General features: G+C 30.7%; 1 protein-coding gene across 5 annotated transcripts in view; it reads right to left on the reverse strand.

Annotated features, from left to right (window-relative positions):
• Positions 1–25,753, reverse strand: part of LOC145270593 (density-regulated protein homolog) — a 40,810-nt gene that overhangs the window by 11,893 nt on the left and 3,164 nt on the right. The window contains exons 1-4 of one of the 5 annotated variants that reach the window (XM_080126225.1): positions 19,746–19,860; positions 17,203–17,301; positions 8,662–8,681; positions 4,022–4,106 (exon numbers count right to left, since the gene is read on the reverse strand). In XM_080126225.1, the coding sequence (XP_079982351.1) occupies positions 4,022–4,106; positions 8,662–8,681; positions 17,203–17,293 (196 nt within the window). In that variant the 5' untranslated portion in view covers positions 17,294–17,301; positions 19,746–19,860. Of the gene's footprint in view, positions 1–4,015; positions 4,107–8,661; positions 8,682–17,202; positions 17,302–19,421; positions 19,861–25,753 lie in introns of those variants that run through there. The other 4 variants (XM_080126223.1, XM_080126222.1, XM_080126221.1 and 1 more) reach the window with 4 other exon arrangements.

The following is a 25,753-nucleotide window of genomic DNA, read 5'->3' on the forward strand; positions in this document are numbered from 1 at the left end:
GATGATTGTGTAACGAAAGCCGACAGCCCACTTGGGAACACTGATCATGCGGTGATAATGGTTGAAATCGCCCTAAACTCTAGACCCAAAACTGAAGAGCCAGTGCTCAAAACAACGAGATATTATAAAAAGGCTGACTGGGAAGCCATCAGAGATCTTATCAGAGACGCCCCATGGGGAAATATTTTTTCTCTTCCTGCTGAACAGTGCGCAACCGAGACCACTGAATGGTTCAAAACTGCAATCGAAGCGCATGTTCCCATGCAGAAATTTTATAGCAAGCCCCACTCTCCCCAATGGTTTACTTCGACTTGCGCACCTGCCATTGCCCAAAGGCAGCATGCATTCCGCAGGTTTAACCGACATAAGTCTAGTTCAAACAGACAGAAGTACATAGAAGCTAGAAGTAACGTTAAGAAAGAAATAGCGACAGCTGAGAGGGAATTTACGGAAACCACTAAAAAACGCATCGAAGCACAAAAACTAGGAACTCGTGACTTCTGGAAAATCTACAACAGTGTAGTAAATAATGGGCAATCAACAATTCCTCCACTAACCAACAATCACGAGGTTCTTTGCTCAGCAACCGAGAAGGCTAACATGCTTGCCAATCGGTTTGCCTCAAACTCCACACTGGACCCTCTAAACCACCCCCTACCTCAATTTCCTATGCGGACAGACGCCACGCTTGACGATCTAATAATCACCCCTGCTCAGGTGCATGCTATCATAAAAAACCTTGACACTTCAAAAGCATGTTGACCTGACCTCATCCCAGCTGTGCTATTAAAAAAGTGCTCAGCCGAAGTAGCTCCAGTTCTCTCCAAACTCTACAACAAATGCCTTAATGAATCTTGCTTTCCAGGCTGCTGGAAAACTGCTTCTGTGGTACCAGTATTCAAGAATTCTGGCGAAAGAACTGACCCATTAAATTATCGCCCTATTAGCCTCCTCCGACTTTTTGCCAAAATATTTGAGACCTTAATTAACCATGCTCTAGTCCAGCACCTTACAGATGCTAAACTTCTGACCGACCAACAATATGGATTTAGACAAGCCCGTTCCACGGCAGACATCCTCACTGTAATCTCTGAACGCATATACCATTCACTGGACAAAGCGGGAGAGGGCAGAGCGGTAGCTCTAGATATATCCAAGGCTTTTGACAGGGTATGGCATGAGGGTCTCCTCAGGAAGATTAGATCATACGGTATCACTGGTAAAATACTTAACATAATTAAATCCTTCTTAGATAAGAGAAAAATCCAGGTTGTCCTTGACGGTCGTACATCTAAACAATATGATATAAATGCGGGAGTGCCTCAGAGATCTATCCTTGGACCTCTGCTGTTCCTGATATTCATAAATGACCTCCCCGACAAAATTGACTCTGAGATGGGTATATATGCTGATGACACCACACTCTATAGCAGGCACGACAGAAAAACAAATGAACATATATCTAAAGTAATGGCAGAAACCCTACAGGATGACCTCCAATCAGTAGTGGAATGGAGACAAAAATGGATGGTCACGTTCAACGCCGCCAAGACAAAACTGGTTTCATTCAATAATTACAAGAAACCTTCTCTACCACCTATAGCAATGGCCAACGACTCTTTATCTGAGAGTACGTCTCTCAAGCTCCTTGGCCTAACGTTCACAGGAAACATGAGCTGGAACAATTACATCGAGAGCATTGCCAGGGCCGCTGCGAGGAAGGTGGGCTCTCTCTACCGTGCTAGAAAACTTCTAACACCCGAAAGTATCCTGTACCTCTACAAGGCCACTATTCGCCCATGTATGGAGTATTGCTGTCATATTTGGGCTGGTGCATCGGCTACTAGTCTCTCGCTCCTTGACAGGGTTCAAAAGAGAGTCGCAAATCTGATAGGCCCTGAACTGGCATTTAAGCTTCAGCCTCTGTCCCATCGTCGAAACGTTGCATCCCTCTGCCTGTTCTACAAGTATTATAATGGTGAATGCTCTGATGAACTGCAATCACTTGTGCCCCCACGACGTAAACACCCTCGACAGACCCGACAAGCTGCAAAATCCCACCCCCACACTGTACAAATCCCTAGATGTAAAAGATATTTCTACTCCAGTAGTTTCTTCCCCAGAACTGCTAGACTTTGGAATTCCATTCCAGGTCACTGCTTCCCCAACTGTACTGACTTGCATAAGTTCAAGTGCAACGTGAACCGACATCTCGCTGCCCAAATCCCTACATAGTACCCAGTAGATGTTTCCCTTGATAGTAGCCCCCTACACCAAAGTGGCAATGTGCCTTGTTTGGGGTGAAAATGTAATAAAAAAAAAAAAAAAAAAAAAAAAATTCATATTCTCAAAGAGATCTTTAATGTTTTTGGCGTAGGGGAGCTAGTCAATGCAAATTTTTTTTAATTTTTTTTTTTTTACAAAGGCATCACCACATTATCAAGGCCAAGAGGCCACTCAAGGATAAGGATTAAAGAGTACATAGTAGAAATTGGACAATATAGTAATCATTAGTAATGAAAATTCGGTAAATTTGATAACTTATATGGAACGGCTCATCAAGAACTTATTTACGTCAGACTTGAAGACAACCATATTGTAGTCAGCCAGAAAGCAGGAAAACGGAAGACAATTCCACAGGCGTGCAGTTCTAAGAAAGAAGCTTTGTTCATGGAATCTACGTTTAGGTTTAGGCACAGATAAAGAGTGGGGGGAATTATTGATAGTGTTTACAACTAGACGAGTGTTTCTTGTGAAAGTTTTTAGAAAATGTTTAACGGTGTAGCTTTCTTGGCAAGGTAGGCATTCAGGTTGATTTTCTCCTTTTAATAGGAAGGAGTGGGTGATATTTGTATGCCCTGTTCTTAATCTTGTAATGATCACCTCTTCTTTCCGGTTTAGTTTAGATTTGGGACTCCATTCTCCAAGTGTAGGTTTGATTTCTTGTAGCTTGTTTTTTGTATAAGTGCTACATTGTTGTTGTCATTTTGTTTTGATGTATAGGTTTATGGTTGGTTTAAAGTTACTGTAGGGGATTTTTATGTTGTTTGGTTGTTTTTGTTTTACGACATATCAACCTTTTTCAGGTTATTTAATGCCGAATCTAGTTATTTTGAGGAACGATTTTTTATGAAGCATATTTTTTTTTTTAAGTCAGATTCTATTTAACCCATAGTTGGAACCCTAACGGGTACTACCACTCCAGGTCAAAGTGGACCTGGGAGCAATGGCAATTAAAGGGTGGCTCCACACTCCCCAAAGCCCGCAAGGTGGGGCCTCACCATCAGGTATAATTTTAGGTCATATCCAGGACCGTGATTTTTATGTTGGATATTTCCAGCTTTAGTGAATCTTTAGCAGCTAGGTCAGCTTTTGTGTTTCCTAGGATGTTAATATGGCTTGGGATCCAGCATAGGATGATTTGTTTTTGAGTATTAAAAAAATCAAGTTTGTTTAATAGATTATTAGTGGATTGCGAGGGTTCTATTCTTTTAATGAAGTTGGAACTGATAAAGAATCCAAAAATATTATAAACTTGTTTGCTTGATCGGCACTTGTAACATTAAGAGCCATGTATAAACCGGATAGGTCTTCCATCTTTAGTGCTGAGGCTTCACCACTAAAGATGGAAGACCTATCAGGTAAGCGGTTTTGGATTTTTCTTTGCCGATAAATGGCAGAGCTTCCGACTTTTTCTTTGGTTTTGGCTCCATCAGTATAAATGTGTTCGTAATCTGGATAGTCATGAAGGATGTCGTGTATTTTTTCAGAGAGAAAAATGAGAAAAATAAAAGGCAAAAAAAATAAAAGAAAAAGAAATAGGAAAAGAAAAAAGGAAAAAAAAAAAGGAAAAAAAAAGGAAAAAAAAGGGAAAAAAAGGAAAAAAAAAGGGAAAAGAAAAAAGGAAAAAAAGGGGGAAAGAAAAGGGAAAAGGAAAAAAAGGGGGAAAAAAAGGGAAAAGGAAAAAAAGGGGGAAAAAAAAGGGAAAAGGAAAAAAAAAAAAATTTGCACCAACCTTTACCTGCCATCATCTGTTCAAATTGTGCTGGAAGATTCTTTTCTAACCACAGTTTACATCGTTCATAATTCGGATAATATTCACAATACTAAAATGACAAAAAAAAAAAAAAAATTTAACAAAGAAATCTATTTAGGTCTTAGGAACAATAAACAAAATAGATTTTAAAACCTAAATACAGACAATAATTTTTCAAGTACAGACAATAAATGTAATATATTCAAGAAAATTAGTTGAAAGAGGAGAGTTGAAAAGAAGACATTAGATAGTCCAGACAGGAATGTATTCCAAGATAGCTCTAATGTGAAAACAATATAGTGTTATTTTTTTCTCTCCACCTCTGCTTTTATAAGTATTTGAATATATTGAATATTTTTTTTTTCTTTCAATAATTTTCTTTATTGAGTGTACAAGGTGTTTGCTTGGAATCCAAACTTTGGAGATTAAAATCACATTGTCAAGGATGTTTGAGTTGGTTGTTTTTGTTTTACGGCATATCTACCCTTTTCAGGTTATTTAATGCCGAATCCAGTGATTCGGAAGAACGATTTTTTGCAAGTCGGTTTCTATTCAACCCATAGTTGGGTCCCTAACAGGTACTACCACTCCGGGTCAGAGTGGACCTGGGAGCAATGGCAATTAAAGGGTAGCTGGGGCCTCACCATCGGATATAGTTTAAGGTCATATCCCGGACAGTCAAGGATGACATTAGAGAAAGATATGCTTAATCTTACATATATATATACATATATATATAGTAATTTATAAAATATATATGGTGATTAAGCTACACTGAATATTCCACGTTTCATCCACTCTAAGATTCCTCAGACTTATTATTATTATATATATATATTATTTTTCTTTTACATCATATTAGTTTAAGGTCATATCCCGGACAGTCAAGGATGGCATTAGAAAAAGATATGTTTAATCTTATATATATATATATATATATATACACCTATAACTACTTCATTTATCCACATAAATTTAATATACGAAAGTATAGATTTATGCGTAAACTTAAAGTATTTACTTCAAAAGTGCTCAATACGTAGGTAGAGCTAGTTAGTAATTTATAAAAATTACTCTAGGATAGCGATACAAAATAGCTTTAAAACTAACAATAACAATAGAAAACAAACAAATAAATAAATTAAATAAACATAAATATACATAAACGATCACACACATATATGTATATATACATATATATATATATGTATATATGTGTGCATGTATAGGTGTGTACACATAGGTATATTTATATGTATAAAAAAAAAAAGAAAAAAAAAAGGGGAACGTCTACCTAAAACCACTAACCTAGTTCTAAAACAGATCCTTTGTTTGATAAAATGCATGCCCATTGGCTGATAAGAAGGGGCGCGGTGGATACTAGAAAGCTGATTGGCCAACTAGAAATCCTCAACATATATAAAAACAAGAAGCAACCACACAATTCGCGCATAAGCCTGACGAATCCTATAGTTGGATGAAACGCAGAATATTCAGTGTAGCTTAATCGCCATATATATTTTATAAATTACTATATATATATATATATATATATATATATATATATATATGGCAAAAAAAAAAAAAAAAAAATATATATATTTTTTCTTCTACATCATATTGTCTTAAAAAAACAAATACAAACATCCCGTCATATGATTTGGTTGTTTCGCTTTATGGCATACCAGCCCTTTTGAGGGTTATTTAAATGTTTTAAATGTCAAATTCGGTCATTTTGGTAAAAGTTTTTATGCTTTTTATTCTTTGTTTTTCAAATATTTATTCTTGGTGTTTAGTTTGGTTGCTTTGTAGAGGAAAATTGATGTCTTAGTTTTTAGCTTTGCGGAACATGATTGAGTTTTGCGAAGGGAACAAAAAAAAAACAATAACATTAATGTTAGTGCATGTCAGGTGAAGAAGGCAGTCAGAAGATTCGCAACCCATTGTTTAACAGCAAAAAATGATATTATTGAATTAATTTGAAATTCTGATTGCGAGGGGTAATTTGTACATTTTAATTTTTTGGGGACTATTATTCTCAGCTTCTAGTTGTTGCTTCAAGATGTTTCGGCCATTTATTCCTCTGGCCTTCGTCAGTAATTGTTGTGGATGTAGTTGGAGGGTTTGACATTCCTATCCTGTCGCCGTTAACAACCTGACGAGGAATAATTGGCCGAAACGTTGTGAAACAACAACAACTAAAAGATGAGGATAATAGCACAAAAAAAAAAAAATAAATAAATAAATAAAAAAAGAAAATAAAAAGAAAATAAAATAAAAAAAAGAAAAAGAAAAGAAAAAGAAAAGAAAAAAATGAAAAAATAAAATAAAAAATAAAAACAGAAAATAAAAAAGAAAAGTAAATAAAAAAATAAAATAAAAAATAAATAAAAACAAGAAAATAAAAATAAAAAATAAAATAAAAAATAAAATAAAAGAAAATAAAAAATAAATAAAAATAAAAATAAAAGAATAAAAATAAAAAAATAAAAGAAAAAAGAAAAATAAAAAATAAGAAAAATAAAATAAAGAAAATTAAAAAAGAAAAAAAGAAAAAAGAGAATAAAAAAGAAAAGAAAAAAAAGAAAAAAAAGAAAAAAAGAAAAGAAAAAGAAAATAAAAAAAGAAAAGAAAAAAGAAAATAAAAAAAAGAAAAAAGAAAATAAAAAAGAAAAAAGAAAATAAAAACGAAAAAAGAAAATAAAAACGAAAAAAGAAAATAAAAACGAAAAAAGAAAATAAAAACGAAAAAAGAAAATAAAAAAGAAAAAAGAAAATAAAAAAGAAAAAAGAAAATAAAAAAGAAAATAAAAAAAATAAAAAAAATAAAAAAAAGAAAATAAATAAAAAAAAGAAAAAAAAGAAAATAAAAAAAGAAAAATAAAATAAAGAAAAGAAAAAATAAAAGAAAAAAAGAAAAAATAAAAGAAAATAAAAAATAAAAAAATAAAAAGAAAAAATAAAAAAATAAAAAATAAAAAATAAAATAAAAAAGAAAATAAAAGAAAATAAAAAGAAAAAAGAAAATAAAAAAGAAAATAAAATAAAAAAGAAAATAAAATAAAAAAGAAAATAAAATAAAAAAGAAAATAAAATAAAAAAGAAAATAAAAAAGAAAATAAAAAGAAAATAAAGAAAATAAGAAAATAAAAGAAAATAAAAAAGAAAATAAAATTAAAAAGAAAATAAAAGAAAAAAAGAAAATAAAGAAAAGAAAAGAAAAAAAGAAAATAAAAAGAACAGAAAAAAGAACAGAAAAAAAGAACAGAAAAAAAGAAAAAAAAGAAAAGAAAAAAGAAAATAAAAAGAAAATAATAAATAAAAAAGAAAATAAAAAAGAAAAAAAGAAAATAAAAAAGAAAAGAAAAAGAAAAAAGAAAAAAGAAAAGAAAAAAGAAAAAAGAAAAAAGAAAAAAAAAGAAAAGAAAAAAAAAGAAAAGAAAAAAAAGAAAAGAAAAAAAAGAAAAGAAAAAAAAGAAAAGAAAAAAAAAGAAAAGAAAAAAAAAGAAAAGAAAAAAAAAGAAAAAAAAAAGAAAAGAAAAAAAAAGAAAAGAAAAAAAAGAAAAGAAAAAAAAGAAAAGAAAAAAAAGAAAAGAAAGGAAAAAAAAGAAAAGAAAAAAAAGAAAAAAGAAAAAAAGAAAAGAAGAAAAAAGAAAAAAGAAAAGAAAAAAGAAAAAAGAAAAAAAGAAAAGAAAAAAGAAAAGAAAAGAAAAAAGAAAAGAAAAGAAAAAAGAAAAGAAAAAAGAAAAGAAAAAAGAAAAGAAAAAAGAAAAGAAAAAAGAAAAGAAAAAAAAAGAAAAGAAAAGAAAAAAAAGAAAAGAAAGGAAAAAAAAGAAAAGAAAAAAGAAAAAAAGAAAAGAAAAAAAGAAAAGAAAAGAAAAAAGAAAAGAAAAAAGAAAAAAAGAAAAGAAAAAGGAAAGAAAAGAAAAGAAAAAAGAAAGAAAAGAAAAGAAAAAAGAAAGAAAAGAAAAGAAAAAAGAAAAGAAAAAAGAAAAGAAAAAAAAGAAAAAAAAAGAAAAGAAAAAGAAAAGAAAAAAAAGAAAAGAAAAAAATAATAAAATAAAAAAATAAATAATTGGCACTTGTACAGTTTAATCAAAACATCGAAAAAAAGGTTATATTGTACGTATCCGTTTTGGACTGAAGATCTCCGAAAAAAAAAAAAAAATTCACTTAATTTGATCGAGTAGTTTTTTTTTACAGCGGAAAAACACATTTTTATGACAGCGTATTGAAGGCAGACATCTTGGAATTTAGTGAACACGCCACGGGGAGATAATTTAAAGTGCCGACACTCCCTCCCCATCTTTAATATTAGCGTTTCGTCCTAAACATTGAACCTTTTGCTCGGTATTATAACAAATTGTTTTTCCGGCGTAAAAAAAAAAAAAATAAACAAATAAATAAAATAAAATAAAAACTACTTGATGAAATTAAGTGAAATTTTTTTTTTCAGAGAACTTCATTTCATAACGGATACGTACAATATAAACTTTTTTCAATATTTTCATTTTTTACAAGTGCCAAATAAATTATACCTAAAAATTAGTTGGGAAAACGAAGATCGTAACTCTTGATAATCAAAATTTAATTCAAGGGAAGACAATCCCGTATTCTGTACTCACCTCGACTGGCATCGTACATTCTGAAAGAGAGAAGAAAAAAAAACATGAAGAAAGTAATTGTAAAAAAGTACCTCGGTACGAATAAGAACCTGTATTTTGTTTTTGCGGATTTGGAGAAAACATTTGACTGAAAATATACTAATATGCATAATAGTTTTTTTGTTTTTTTTTTACATGGTAGCCACCACTTATCAAGGTCCAGAAGCCACTCGGGGATAAGGGTTATTGCGTGTACAGTAATCAATGAGATCGTATCATAGTAATCGTTAGTATTGGAGATTTGATAAATTGTCTTACTAAAGGAGGCGATTCATCAGGAATTTGTTTATGTTGGACTTGAAGACATCCAAGTTGTAGTCAGGTGGGAAACAGGCAAACGGAACAGAGTTCCACAGGCGTGCACTGCTAAGGGTTCGAGCTTTTTTCCCCTCTTTTACACCTATTTTTTCTTCTTTTTTTACGTTTGTTCACTGTTTTACTTTGTTTTGATTTTTCCAATTTTTCTTAACATCGTGTTTTTTTTTTAATATTAAAACAGGGTCACCCTCTCCTACATACACACCCCAAACACCCGGGCAACGCCGAATACCCCCGCTAGTCTCTATATATAAAAGTTAAAATGTGTGTGTGTGTATTTTTATGTATGTCCGCCAAAGGCTTTTTTTCGGCGGGCTTCTCGGTCGGCTCACTCCTTAAAACTTTGTATATAATGTTTAAATCAAAATATCTACGAGTTATGACCAGGGGTCGCGTCTATTTTTAATTTGCCCGACATTTACCCGCTATTTTCCAGATATTTTTCGTAACGCTTTTCAGTATAAAAAAAAGCGAATCATGGGGCAGGAAAAACAGAAACTGGCTTCTAGCGCGAAACTAGGTCAAACATCACGCGACTTAACTTTCTCGCACCTGTCAATTTCACTTTATAAACGTTAACTTAAGACACCTATCACTTCCTCTCTCCTCGCGGCCGAGATGGTTAGGTCTCAGGGTTCTTTTTCCATTTCGTTTCTACCTTTGCGTCAAGGCTTCGGGGGTTCAAGCCTACCTTCCGACTAAAAATTTTTTTTTTCTTTACACCTCCAAACTTTTTTTTTTTTTTTTTTTTTTTTTTAAAAAAAACAGGGTTGTTTTGATCAACCCCCCCATACACACACACACCTCCAAACACCCGGACAACGCCAGGTATCCCCCCCATTAGTCTATAATATAAAAGCAAAAATGTGTTTATGTGTGCATTTTTTCTTGTGTCCACCAAAGGCTTTTTTTCAGGGGGGGGGGGGAATCGCTCGAGGAGGTCACTATGCCTTCGAACTTTTTATATACTGTCTAGATATGTCCAATTTACGAAACGAGGTCGTCTGTATTTTTTATTATCTTACAAAATTTGCGCTGTGATTTCATTTTCTCTACTACTGCTATGGCGTGATGTTTAACCTAGAAAACCGCACGTTGACATTCGCTTAAGAAAGTAAGTGTTTATGCATATTATCGAATTTTTAATCAAACAAATGGTTTAAACTAGTGGTGGGACGATTAATCGGAATCGGAATCGTTAATCGTAAGAATCGTGTATTTTGGGAGGTATCGGAATCGGAATCGCATCGTTAAAAAATACTTTAATTTTCCGATTCCTTCATTACGATTCTTTTAGTCTGATGTTGAAAAAAATAAAAAAAAATCCTGATATTTCTAACCGCAAGAGAGAAATAAAAAGAAACCAAAGAAATTCATTATTAACAGGGCAATGCTTAGTGCCCCTCCCTTACAAGGTTCATTCATTCAGATCTATTGTAATCAAAACTACAAAAGAGTTAACTTAAAAAGAAGTATGCAGGGCTCTACATTGCGAGTAAAAACAAAATAAAAAAAACGCTTATCTTTTTGGCGATTGTTTTTTTTTACTGAAAAATCTCCTAATAGTGAATGAAAATGCTTTTTCAACTTATATTTTCTTAAAATAAAACGAGCAAAGTCAAATTATTTAAACAGTAAAAGGTTTAATAGAACAATATACTTTTTTCTTTTTTTAAAAGAAGGCTTTTGAAAGAAATATCTCTAAAATGAAATTGATCCCGTTGTATTATTTCGCAAAGTTTTGACAGCACGGTTTCTTTTGAAGTTTCCAAAAAATCGACCCCATACCTATCTCTTCCAAACCTAAAGTTATTAAATAACCCCTTCGTTAATTTAAGGGTAATTAATTCAATTCAGTCAAGTTTTTTTTTTAATTTCATTGAAATAAAATCCATTATTTTTTTTTCTCCAGAAAGATAAAACCCTGAATTTGATTATATTAAAAGCAGAATAATATAATCTTTTTTCTAGAATTTTAAATTGAAAATTAAAAGTGTTTTGCGCAGTTTTTTGCCGAACGAAAAAGAAATTAATATATATATATTTTTAAAAGGTTTTGTGATCAATTAATTTTTATGTCGAAATGATATTTACGATTAATTAAAAAAAGTATTTATAAATAGAATTTTACTAAGGACTTATAATTTAGCAATATTGAACCGCATCAACCATGTGTGAATTGAACACAGTCAACCAAAAAAAATTCAAAAGAAAATACTGGTTTGTATTACTGTACACATAGATTCGAAAAAGTTGTCAAAAACAAATATATAACAAATAAATGTTATCAAAGGCAAGATAAGTTATTTTTCTACCTAACTGGATATATTTTTCGGGTTTTTATTCAATGTAACATGTTTATTCAGCTCGAAAAGCATACAGTGTTTACTGATGTATTGGAAAATTCAAAATGGCGCCCGACACTCTCTTTAACACGGTAAGTTCAGGAAAAGATGTTATAAATAATAAACTAGACAAAATACTGCTAGAAACTCGCTCAATATATGTTACCGTGACATATTTTGACATATATTCGGTGTTTTTTTAATAGTATTTTGTCTAGTTTATTATTTATAACACCTTTTCCCGAACTTACCATGTTAAAGAGAGTGTCGGGCGCCATTTTGAATTTTCCAATACATCGGTAAACACTGCATGTTTTTCGAGCTGAATAAACATGTTACATTGAATAAAAACAAAACAAATGTATCCAGTTTTGTAGAAAAGTAACTTATCTTGCCTTTGATAATATTTGTTTGTTATATATTTGTTTTTTGACAACTTTTTCGAATCTATGTGTACAGTAATACAAACCCGAAAATGCATATTTGCATTTCATTATGTAAACTTTTATACATTGGTTTAAAAAATTAAATTCTATAAGTTTTTTTTGTTAACTACCGGTCGGTACAATTTACCGCCCCATTCCTTTATATTTTTTTTTCTTTTTGTCTTTTTTAGCGGATTATTTTCAATTAATTATCCAAATAAGTGACTAGCTTTAAAACAAAATTTAATAGTAAATTATTTGTTTACAGATAAACTGAATTTTCTAATATGGCCCAAAGTCCAAAAAAAGTCTTTTTGAAGTTGATGAAGATGATGAGTTGAAAGTCGTTTGCAAAGTCTGTCAAATTAAAATATCGCGAGGAATAAAACCATCTAACATGACCACAACCAACATGTTAAAACATTTAACTATGAAGCATCCAAATAAATTGGAGGAGCAAAATAAAAAAGAAAAGGAACAAAAAATTACCAACTAGTCACTCAGAGCAGTTTTATTAGTGAGGGTCGAAATCGCAGTGTCTTTTTTTTTTTGCCTACGTCACCATCTAGGTGTCACTATTTTTTTTAACCCTCCTTAACTTCAAAGAGTAAATACAATATATACAACTAAAAAAATAATTTTTAAAAATACTGATTCCATTCATGAAAAATTCTTTTAACTAGAAATTAAAACTTAGGTAAAGATAGCTGACTGACAGCAACAGGAGCACTGGTTAACTACTGAACCACGTGGAAAGGTGTGGGGGTGAGGAAAAAAAAGGAAATTAAATGATGATAATAAATTATGATAACCGTCTTTGAAAGGCACTAAACTCCTAAAATTTACTTCTTTAAAATTTTAGGCGGCACTCCCCGGCGATTTTAAAGCACTCTCTCTCTCTCTCTAAAAAAAAAAACAAAGATTTAATTTTTAAGTTTGGGAAAGATATATTTATTATAACCGAATTCCTGTATGAAGACTGGATTTACTTTATTGGACGTTAATTTGTGAGATAAGTAATTTCTCAATGTTTAATATGTTTTTAAAGTTTCAATTATCAATTAAATTTTTTTAATTGCATTTATTTTTCAATTTATTTTAAAAAAACAGGGTTTTAAATGTATTTTTCAAGGTAACAAGCTTCGAAAGAAGTCTAATAAAAAAAATCACTTAATTTTTAATTTCGACAACCCTGAGAATTTAATTATTAAAAAATATTGAAATGTAACATTTTTTTATTTAACATTTCTATTAGTTCAATTAATTTCCTTTCAATAATTCATTTCACTCAACAAACTTCACCATTTTTTTTTTTTTTTCTGTAATTTTGGTAATTATGTTTGCTCAATTTTATCTAGTATTTCATTTGTTTTTTATAGTGGTATCATTTTTATATGTGTTCCTTTGATATACCCTATTTCAAAATTAGTTTGGCTAAACTTATTCTTCACGTTAGAAACAACGTGTAAAAGCAATGAAAAAGTAAGAAAAAATAATAGGTGTTAACTACTCCTTGTGAATTATGGAGGTTTGAAGAACTGCCGTCACAAATACAACTATCAATAGCTAAACAAAAATCGTTTTTTAAATTCCTTTAATTGTAACTTTTCGCTATACCTACCTTTTGGTATAAAACACAAAAACTTCCGATTAATGGTATTTCTCATATATGGTCGTTAACTTTGGAAAGGTTATTTTGTATCTACGGCGCCATGTCACGTGGTATATTGTTTTTTTTTCATTACGCACGTTCATTTATAAATTATTAAATTAAATATTTATCTTTTTTATGTTTAATTATTATATATTTTCTTTCTCTTCCGCTATATTTTTTTTATTTAATTCATTAAATCTGTTAATTATGAGGACCAAAATAATGAATCGTGTGTATTTATTCTCTAATTTTCTTGTTTTTGTTCTGTTATATAAATTCTATTTTATTTGTTTTTTCTCTGAAGGATAAATTCTATTTTCTTTGAGTTTTTTTTTCTGTATTCCAATTAAGTAAAATAAATTTTCTCTAAAATAAATTTTGCTAATTTTTCCGTTTAGTTTACTATATAATTTTATTTAATCAAAAACACGACGGTGTAGACATAAAATATCTCTTCCAAAGTTAGGGAACATATTTGGGAACTACCGACCATAAGTATAAAACTACCTGGTATATTTCAAAACGATAATTCTCTAGGAATCGGAATCGTACTTGGTATCGGAATCGTTAATCAATATTTTCCTGGAATCGGAATCGGAATCGTATAAAAATTAGGAATCGTCCCAACACTAGTTTAAACCATTGCCAAAAAATGGTTCCATTTCTGTAAGGTCTGACGAGGCTGTTGGATTGTAAACATGGTCCAACATCCGAAACATATATAACCAAACAGATAAAACGGTAATAATAGAATAAAACACATAGTTGCTCTGCAATAGTATTGAGCACTCTTTTCAGGTTTTTACTAATTACCAGTTTTTACTAACCTATATAACCTTTTTTTTCTTCAATTTTATAAGTACCAAATCTCGGTGACTTGATTAGAATTTAACAAATGAAGGCTTGTTGGAAAGCTAATGACCCGAATTGTGTAGTGGGCTATGTGACATTTACCTTTAAGGTCGCACATTGTTTACAAAAAAAAAAAAAGGGGGGGGGGTCACTTTTCTATATTAATTTAATGTAAAATGAGCACACACTTAATGGTCATTGGGGGGGGATGGTGTTTATTGTCGCCTGGAAGACTAACATAAAACCTACCTTAAAAACTTGTTTTCTAGTGTGCTGAAAACGAATATCACATTTAAATTTTCAGCGTATTAAGCAAAAATATGCACGTACAACAATGGCCACCACTTATAACAGAATTACATTGCTTAATAACCGGAAAAGTTTTGTGTTGGTCTACCAGGCCACAATTACCAAATAAACTAGAAAAAATAACAGGACCCCCCCCCCCAAAAAAAAAGGGTGCTATAAAGTGGGTCTTCATTTTAAGTTAAATTAATATATAAAAGTGATCCCCCATTTTTTTTTAAACTATGATTTCTTCATATCTGGGCAACTACTTGTTTCCTGGGATTTTAACTATCATTTTCATTTTCAGCATCCTAAAACACCTGTAATATTAGTAATTTTAAAGGGTTTTTTTGTGGGTGGAAAGATACTGCATCTTTACCAATATTTCAATCAGTCATTTATTTTCCTAGCTTTGCATATAAATTACAAAATATCTGATATTTCCCCAAAACCTCAGGTCTTAATGGAAGGGAGACTAAAACTTGCTGCTATGGTTTCAAATGATCTGAAATAACAGCAAGAGGAGACTTGATTCCAAATATCTCTCATATGTTATATCCCTCCTCTTTGATTTTCATACATAAAGTACATTTCACAGTGTATAAGGATTCTGATACTGAAGATATTGCACTGAAAGGGACGGCTAGAATCCTGAAAAGATCTCTTGGTTGGACTCACTAAAATAGGGGTAAATGTCAGACATCTGGTTGGATGTCCCATCCCCGAGAAGAAAAAGTTTAAGAAAAATGAAAAAAAAAGCGAAAGATATTCATAATCGTATCTTATTTCCAAAAACATATGAGAAATATTTCGTATCTTATTTCCAATAACATATGAGAAATATTTGGAATCAAGTCTCCCCTTGCTGTTATTTCAGATCATTTGCAACCATAGCAGCAAGTTTTAATCTTCCCCTCCATCAAGACCATAGGTTTTGGGGAAATCCAGGTTAAAAATATCCAAAAGTAAAAACGATTGAATTTCAATGTTGATAGGGTTATTATTATAAGCAAACAGAATTCCCATTAGTCACTACAATAAATCTACTGTTTCACTCTTAAAAGCCATCGCCAGGCAACAATAAACTTCCTATCTTACTCAAGGCCTGTCCTTTTATGAATATGAAAACCAAATAGAAAGAAAATGTATATATCTATAAAAGTGAAATTGTGTGTGTATATACATTTCCCTACCAAACTACTCTGTCAATTTTCAGTCTACAGACTCGAGATTCGACATAAGGGGTATTGAGATTTGGGAAAAGTCTTTTTAGTTCAATGATTTGACCTTTGAAAACTCTACCAAACTCCTCTGTAAATTTTCGGTAAAAACACTTGAAATTTTACATGTAGGTTACTTGGACATTGATTAAACGTTTTAATTTGAATTGAGTCCAAAACAATAAATGTTAAGGGGTCAAAATTGAGGTCAAAGTTAACAAAAAATTGACCTCTACTGTGTCTACCAAATTACTCAGCCAATTTTTGGTCTAAACATTTTAAATTTTACGTAAAGTATATTCAGACATAGGGCAAGCTGTTTAATCAATTTTTGGGTGAAAATTTGGCTGCCAAGAGGTCAAAGTTGAAAGAGTTGACCTTTGCAAACTTTACTAAACTCATCTGCCAATTTTAGGTCTAAACACTTGAAATTTTAGATGTAGGTTACCTGGGCAGGAGTCAAACTTTTAATATATATATATATAGTAATTTATAAAATATATATGGCGATTAAGCTACACTGTTCACAAAATAAAACTTACTCTAGGATAGCGATACAAAATAGATTTAAAACTAACAATAACAATAGAAAACAAACATAAATAAATTAAATAAACATGAATATACATAAACGATCACACATATATGTATATATATATATATATATATATTATATATATGTGCATGTATGTGTGTACACATAGGTATATTTATATATAAAAAAAAAAAAAAAGGAAGGAAAAGATCTATCTTAAACCACTAATCTAGTTCTAAAACAGATCCTTTGTTCGATAAAATGCATACCCATTGGCTGATAAGAAGTGGATACTAGAAAGCTGATTGGCTAACTAGAAATCCTCAACATATATAAATACAAGAAGCAACCACAGAATTCGCGCATAAGCCTGACAAATCCTATAGTGGATGAAACGCAGAATATTCAGTGTAGCTTAATCGCCATATATATTTTATAAATTACTAATTAGCTCTACCTACGTATTGAGCACTTGAAGTATATACTTAAAGTTTACGCATAAATCTATACTTTCGTATATTAAATTTATGTGAGTAAATGAAGTAGTTTATATATATATATATATATGCAGATAAAGCCTGAGCAAAGAAGTAAAAAAAATAAATTAACTATTTTGTATTTGGTTGTCATTTTTATTAAATGACTAGCCTTGAGAAACCAGAGGTTTATTGTTGCCCGACAATGGCTTTTTAGACTGAAACAGTAGATTTACTGTAGCGACCTAATGGTAATTGTTTTTACTTAAATTGAATAACATAATTATATATGTACGTGCATCAAAGTTTTTTCTATTTTTTTTTTTTTTAATTAGGTTGAATTACAGACTTGCACACACAAAACGAAAAATAAGTTGTGAATAACTTACCCCCGCAGTAGAGAACTTTGTATGGGTACGTGATGTCTTTACGTGGCCCCTCATGAATAAAAAACTTTTCTTTGCTTTCTTCAACTGCCATTGCTATTTCTAAAAAAAAAAAAAAAAAATTAAGGAACAAGCAATACAAAAATAATGATGGAACAATTCAAAAAATTTTCCCAAATTCTGATACAATTACCAATTCTGTTCTAAATTTCTTGATTTCGATTCTTTTAAAATCTATAAATCTTTACCTAGAGTCGTTTTTCAGTAATTACTATTTTATACGAAAAAAATCAAATCCACATGCGGCGATCAAAAAATGTTGAATATGTAATATTTCAAAGTCAGGCAAATTAAATACACATGCGACACCCATTCGTAACTCGTAGATATTATGATTTAGACGCGATATAAATAGTTTAAAGAAGGAAAAACCCTTTTGCGGACATACACGAAAATGCACACACACACAAACATTTTCGCTTTTATATATATATATAGACGTTGCCCGAGTGTTTGGAGGTGTGTGTGGTCACCCGGGTGTTTGTGTGTGTGTGTGGGGGGGGATAAAAATAAAGTTCTAGGGCAATTGCTCTTGACATATCAAAGGCCTTCGACAAGGTATGGCATAAGGGCCTACTTCACAAGATTTCCAGCTACGGTATAACTGGAAATGTTTTCTCAATCATTAAATCATTTCTCTCCGATAGGCTCATAAGAGTAGTGGTCGATGGACAAAAATCAGAGGCCTGTAGTATTAATGCTGGAGTCCCTCAAGGATCAATCCTGGGCCCAACTCTCTTCCTGATCTACATCAATGACCTCCCTAAACACACTTAAATCATTCGTTGACCTCTATGATGGTAAGTTTGGTAGAAAAGTAATTTATCTTGCCTTTGATAACATTTATGTGTTATATATTTGTTTTTTTTGGCAACTTTTTCGAATCTATGTGTACAGTAAAACAAACCCATAAATATTATCAAAGGCAAGATAAGTTACTTTTCTACCTAACTGGATATATTTTTCGTGTTTTTATTCAATGTAACATGTTTATTCAGCTCGAAAAGCATACAGTATTTACCGATGTATTGGAAAATTCAAGATGGCGCCCGACTCTCTCTTTAACACGGTAAGTTCAGGAAAAGATGTTATAAAGAATAAACTAGACAAAATACTGTTAGAAATTCGCTCATTATATGTTACCGTGACATAAGTTGACATATATATGCCCTTCACCCCCCCTACCTGCCTCTCTCTTTACCTTAGTAAAGACTTTTAGGTTGGGGTGTTTATGCTACACTGGGGTAGGTCGTAAAAATAAACTTTTTTTTTTCGTTATTAAATTGTAATTTTTTAAGAAATCATTTCCTTAAAAGTTAAAAAAGCCATTCTTAATGTAGAGAGGGGCATGTTAACTATTCTGTACTTTCATCCAATAATTTAATAAGCAAAAGATAGGATAAAATTGAATTTAACTTGAAAGTTTTATCCCAAAATATCGCAGACGTTTTCTTTGATATTTTTTATTTTACAAGCTGCCCCAGCGTAGTATTAACACCTCCAATCTCTCCATGATAAGAACGGCTTTCTGAAAAAAAAAATCCCAAGAAAGCCGTTCTTAACATGGAGAGATTGGAGGGGGTATTCCGGAAGTCGTTCTTAAAATGGGGAGAGGAGGGCGTTTTGTAACTATTCCGTACTTTAACCTAACGATTTAATAAAAAACATCGGGTTTGTATTACTGTACACATAGATTCGAAAAAGTTGTCAAAAAACAAATATATAACAAATAAATGTTATCAAAGGCAAGATAAATTACTGTTCTACCAAACTGGATATAATTTTCGTGTTTTTATTCAATTTAACATGTTTATTCAGCTCGAAAAGCATACAGTGTTTACCGATGTATTGGAAAATTCAACATGGCGGCCGACTCTCTCTTTAACACGGTAAGTTCGGAAAAAGGTGTAATAAATAATGAACTCGACAAAATACTGTTAGAAATTCGCTCAATATATGTTACCGTGACATAACTTGACATATATTCGGTGGTTTTCTAACAGTATTTTGTCTAGTTTATTATAAACATGTTACTGAATAAACACACAAAAAATATATCCAGTTAGGTAGAAAAGTAACTTATCTTGCCTTTGATAACATTTATTTGTTATATATTTGTTTTTTGACAACTTTTTCGAATCTATGTGTACAGTAATACAAACCCAATAATGTTATTATTTCAGCACGGTCCGTAATTTGCATAAATACCATGTTTTTTTTTTGTTTTAATAAGCCGGTCTTTTGGGGGTTCATTTTATAACTTAATTACTGTTATAAACCGGTCCCCCATTTTATATCCACCGGTTTATCGAACCTCGTGGGTTACAGATGTATTGATTACTGATAATTAATCGAGAGTCGAGAGATTCTTTTGAACTATTTTGGATCAGTTAAAGATGGAAGGATAAAAATTGTTAATAAATATTTCTAGTTGAACCGGACGGTCGAGAGACGGACATTAATAAGTGGAGAGACGAGCGACTCACCTTATTGCAATAAAACAGAACCGGAAACATGCGGTGGATAGTGGCGCCGCCTACAGAGAAAACATGGTGATTATAAAGGGGAGATCACTCTGGGTGACTACTACTATTTTTTTTTAATGCTGATTACACTCTATGCTAAATATTTGGCCTTCGGTACCAGATCAAAGTGTAGTATCCGTTCTTCAGATGCTTCACTTCTATTTCTTGTTCTCTTTCGGTGGAGGAGAAATCCTTCACGACTGAGACAATTTTTATTTTTGTACCTTTTCTCCACGTTAAAAAACGACCCTGGTGTCTAACTCTGTCCCGTGGGGAGGCACAGTAAATAGGTACACCCTATGCTAGATATTATCTCTCTGCTACGACGAGATGATGTGACACAAGGGTCAGAAATTTGTGGTGCATGCACTGCATGTTAAGATATAGTCGACAATTAAAAAGTTTAAATACATCGTTTGGTAAATCTGTAGTTTAGCGGCGTAACTTATTTGACTGACAAAAAAAAATATAAAAACTATTTTTATATACATATAAAGTGCATTATGAGACCCAAAGGCTGAAGTATAAAACCAGAAAAAAAAATTAATTTTTATTATTTTTCAATCATTTTTATTAGACTAAATTCGAGGCCGCCGTATTGTTTTCAAAATTTGGCCTTTCTAAGGTTTGACAGATTGGCCCTTTTAAGGCCAAATTTAGCCTTTTTTTTTTTTTGCATTGCAAAAAATATGGCGGCCAAAAACAGTTTCATGAAAGAACGTAAAAAGCCAAATTTGGCCTTAAAAAAAAAAGGCCAATCTGTCAAACCGTAGGCCAAATTTTAAAACCTATATGGCGCCCTCGAACGTCGTACATTCCGTCTAATAAAAAAAATGATGAAAAAATATTAAAAATGAAACTTTTTTCGGACTTTATTTCAGCATTTGGGTCTAATAATGTGTCTTATATAAAAATAAATAGTTTTTATAATTTTTTTTCTGACAAATACTACTCATTTGCCTATTGTTTTAAGCAAAAATAATATTACGTGTGTAATTGTCATGTCGAAAATAGTAACGTATCCAAAAATTACGAAAATTCGAATAGAACAACTGCTTTTGTGTTTTTAAGTAAAAAAAAAAAAAAAAAAAAAATCCAAGGCATCATTTTTTTTTTAATAAGCACAAAAGTGTCAATTTTAGCCATATTGATTCGAAAGGCACTCCGGGGGGGGGGGACCGCAATTTTTCACGGAAATCTGTTCTGTTACTTTTTTTTTTTTACTCATATCATGTGTAATGTTTGTGCAAATTTTTTTTAAAATTCCAAGGTGTAGTTATTGAGAAAAGTGCGAACAGACGAACGGACGAATGGACAAGGATGAATTTAAAGGTCCACCAACCTTTTGTCGGGGGACCAAAAACAAAAAAAAAAAAAAATCTGAGATGAAGGGACCTAAAAACTTGACGGCAAATATTACAAGTAATCTCATGGTTAATACACTAGTTATTTATCTATTACATAAAAGGCACTATGTTTGTCTGTCTGTCTCCATATTTTCAATGTTAGGATGGAGTACTGCTGCCATATCTGGGCAGGAGCTGCTAAAAACAGCCTATCCTGCCTTGACAGAGTACAAAATAGACTTTGTGGCTTAGTGGGGGATGCCCTTTTCTCTACCCTGCAACCTCTCTCCCACAGAAGAGACGTTGCGAGCCTGTCTTTGTTTTATCATTATTTCCATGGCAGGTGCTCGTCTGAACTCCAATCTCTGGTCCCCCTCGCCAATCCTTCACGAAAAACACCCGTCTAGCTGAATCCACTGTGAAAAATTTCCCCCATTCTTTATCTGTGCCTAAATCAAAACGTAGATTCCAAGAACAAAGCTTCTTTCTTAGAACTGCACGGCTGTGGAACTCTTTTCCGAGAATTGCATTAGTAGTGAGATATCTTCTAGAGTGGTAGAAGGATCCCACCATCTTTCCAGCGACTTTGGCAACAGACTTAATGTACGTGTTCCATTTCAGATGAGGAGTAAAGGTCAAACCCAGAAGCTTGTCAAAATATGGCGCTTCTCCTAGACGAGAGCCATCCATTTCAATTGATGCCAGATGGGGATCAGAGCGTTGATGATGTAAGCATAGGATATTGCACAGTCTACACTTTTAAAACCAAAGGAAACGTACTAGAAGTTTATCTACATGATTTTACTGTCAGCAATTAAGTTTAGTTTAAGATGAGTTCTTCTCAGTCCAAATAATAATAGTAATAATCGACTTTGACTTGTATTTATTTTTAATAATAATTGTAGATGTAATTTGAAAAGATCCTTTTGCATTTAGCCAACTATTCACACTCCGTACAGCCATTTATAGCCAGCATTCACCGCATCTGCTCCGCATAAAATGGACAGGAAACATTAAGTTGATGTTCCGCTATACAAAAATGAATTGCATAATTATCTGTCATTTCACCGTTGCTAAATGACTGTTCCCATCGTAATGGTAATCGCTGTGTCGACAAACCATCTTGTATGAAACATAAGTACAGAACAAGTTAGGCATAAGGTTTATTAATGTAGAAGCCCCCTTGCTCCTCCAAAATAGGAGCTACGTCATTGTGTCACAATATTGTCAGGTGTGAGTTCTTATCTAGATCAGTATTTTACAGCAACCTTGGCAATGTCTTCCAGTTCATGTTCTCTATGGATCTTCCTTATAGCCACTTTCTCACAGAAGATATTTTGCTAGTCTTTCTGGTAGATGAGTTTGTTGAAACGCAAAAACGATCTGAGTCTTTTATATATCTGTCTATCTCAAAATTGCGGTGATGGGACAGGGTTTTATCTTGGTTGACAATGCGTAAGCAATTAGAATAAAGCCCTTTTTTAGGACCCTGTTCAGTAAAGAGAGAGACTAGTGTTTGATGTACCAGGCAAAAATATTCCATTTTTTGTAAAGATGCAGGATACTAGCAGGTGTCGATAGTTTTCTAGCACGGTAGAAGGAGCCTAGCTTCTTTGCAGCAACCTTGGCAATGTCTTTTATGTATTTCTTCAACTTCTCAGTTGCGATTAAATTTTGCAATCACAGTTAATTGAATGTATCTTCTTAATGAATTATCTCCCTTGTGTATCCTTATTTTTAAGTGATTATTTGAAAATGTTTCGGATTAGAAGTCTGAATTTGACTTTTAGGAAATTTTGAAATCAATAAAATAATTTTTTAAATAAATAAAATAGTTTTTTTAAATAAATGAAATAATTTTAAAATTAAAAAAATAATTTTTCAAGAATTAAAATTACTTCTAAAATAAATGAAATAATTTTTAAAATAAATGAAACAACTTCTAAAATAAATAAAATGATTTTTAAAATAAATAAAATTATTTTTAAAATAAAAAAACTTTCTAAAGTAAATAAAATAATTTTTAAAATGATTAATATAATTTTTGAAATAAATAAAATAATTTTTAAAATAAAAAATATAATTTCCAATATAAATGAAATAATTTTTAAAATAAAAAATAATTTCTAAAATAAAGGAAATTATTTTTAAAATAAATAAAATAATTTTTAAAATATATAAAATAATTATTAAAATATATAAAATAATTATTAAAATATATAAAATAATTTTTAAAATAAATAAAATTATTTTTAAAATAAATAAAATAAGGTTTAAAATAAATGAAATAATTTTTACAATAAATAAAACAACTTTTAAAATAAAATGATTTCTTAAATAAATAAAATTACTTTTCAAATAAATGAAATAATTTTTAAAATAAATAAATTTGTTTTAATAAATAAAATAATTTTTTAATAAATAAAACGATTTTTAAATAATTAAAACTTTAAAATAAATAAAATGATTTTTAAAATAAATAAAATGATTTTTAAAATAAATTAAATAATTGTTAAAATTAATAAAATAATTTTTTAACTAAAAATTATTTTTAAAATAAATAAAAAAGTTTTTAAAAATTATGAAATAATTTTTAAATTAATAAAATACTTTTTAAATAATTAAAATAACTTCTAAAATATCTGAAATAATTTTTAAAATAAATGAAATAATTTGTAAAATAAATAAAATGATTTTTAAAATAAATAAAATAATTTTTAAAATAAATGAAATAATTTTTAAAATAAATAAAATAATTTTTAAAATAAATGAAATAATTTCTAACATAAATAAAATAATTTCTAAAATAAATGAAATAATTTTTAAAATAAATAAAATGATTTTTAAAATAAATAAAATAATTTTTAAAATAAATGAAATAATTTTTAAAATAAATAAAATAATTTTAAAAATAAATAATTGCCTGCTTACCACCTTTTTTTTGTACCCTTACCATAAAACTTCTCTACACCCGAGCAACACCGGGTGTCACCCCCACTCTTTCACCAGTCGGTTGAGGATGATCGTAAACCTCGGAACCCTTCCACTGCTGGTGATAATTCTTGACCGTCTAAAGTTACTGGTATGGGGAAGTGACCGAATTATCAGTTGATCTTCTAGTTATATATCCTGGACCAATTTGTTGTGTACCCTCTTAACGACGAACGTCGTCGAAAGAGAGCCGTGGATTTTTTTGTGTAGTAAAAGACAAAAGAAGATAAAACGATTCTGCACACAAATATATATTAACAAAAAAAACAGTACAGTTCTTATAATTCTTTCAGAGTCCTGAAGGAAGTGATGTGTTATTATGCTAAGAATATGGTCAAAGGCTTGTAACCTTGTGGAGTGTCGGTCTCTGGGTATCTGAAGAAATGTGTCCAGTCAAGAGCCAACTCTGCTTTGACTGTGTTCCTCTCTGCACATCTCTTCTCCAAGAAAATGCCTGCGCATTCTCTTTTTGTCCATCTGACTTGTTGATATATATATAAACAATTATATCGCCCTCTGAACATCACGCAGATATTATTTCTTTTTTGTTTAGAAATTCAATTCTCAGTCCATAATCTAAATTATCATTTACAAAAATAACACAATGGCTCGCTTCAAAGATCTGAACTCAAATAAACAGTTAGTAAATACAGTTTTTGTTAACCTTTAACACACAGAGTTCTCAGGTTTCTTCAATAAACAACTTGATACCAAGTGGTTTTACCTTTCTTCCTAACAGGGTGGGGGGGGCATCAACCTACCCACACCCTTACCTTGTTACATTACCTCCCCTACTTAAAAGAAACAATATTGAGATCAATATTTTTTCTAACCGACTTCTTCTTACTTGGCCTTAATACTAGGGAATTTCTGTGGTTTTACAATTCATAATATTTAGCTATTTGGTTAATAAAAGAAGAAAATTTTTAAAAGCTTTATCTTTCATGCACATGCAAAAAGTTTTCTTTGTTACACCGGGTACCCCGCTAGTAAAGAATAAAAAATAAAAAAGAGACACGAACTCTAATTAATATGAGCAAATAACACAAGCAAATATAATAAAAAAAGAATAAAAAATAAAAATAAGGCATCATTTGCATAAATAATGTTTTAATTACAATTTTCTTTATATAAAAAAAAATAAAACAAAAAAAATTCATTTAAAAAAATTTTTTAATCTTGGAAAAAGTTTTATGACATTTTCTGTTGTCGTCGTTAAAACTTTATTGATATCAACTCCTTTGATTTTGGCGATGTATTCAGCAGATATCCGAATGTTTGCGGGTTCATTTCGAACCTAAGAAAAAAAAATGGGAAAAAAAAACAAACAAGTGAATAAAAACAGAAAACTATAGATTAGTTCTGTAATTGAGCTGATCTGTATAATTACTCTATAATATATCTACTAGGGGCGGGGAGCTTTGCCTGGTATATATTATAATATCATATTTAAGTATATTTTATGCTTAAATATGATTTTTTAATTCGCTTTTATTTTTAAAATAAATGAAATAATTTTTACAATAAATAAAACAACTTTTAAAATAAAATGATTTCTAAAATAAATAAAATTATTTTTCAAATAAATGAAATAATTTTTAAAACAAATTTATTTGTTTTAAAAATTATTTC

This window comes from Euprymna scolopes, chromosome 46 (assembly GCF_053919585.1).
Source record: "Euprymna scolopes isolate OS-2025 chromosome 46, ASM5391958v1, whole genome shotgun sequence".
Taxonomy (NCBI): Eukaryota; Metazoa; Mollusca; class Cephalopoda; order Sepiida; family Sepiolidae; genus Euprymna; species Euprymna scolopes.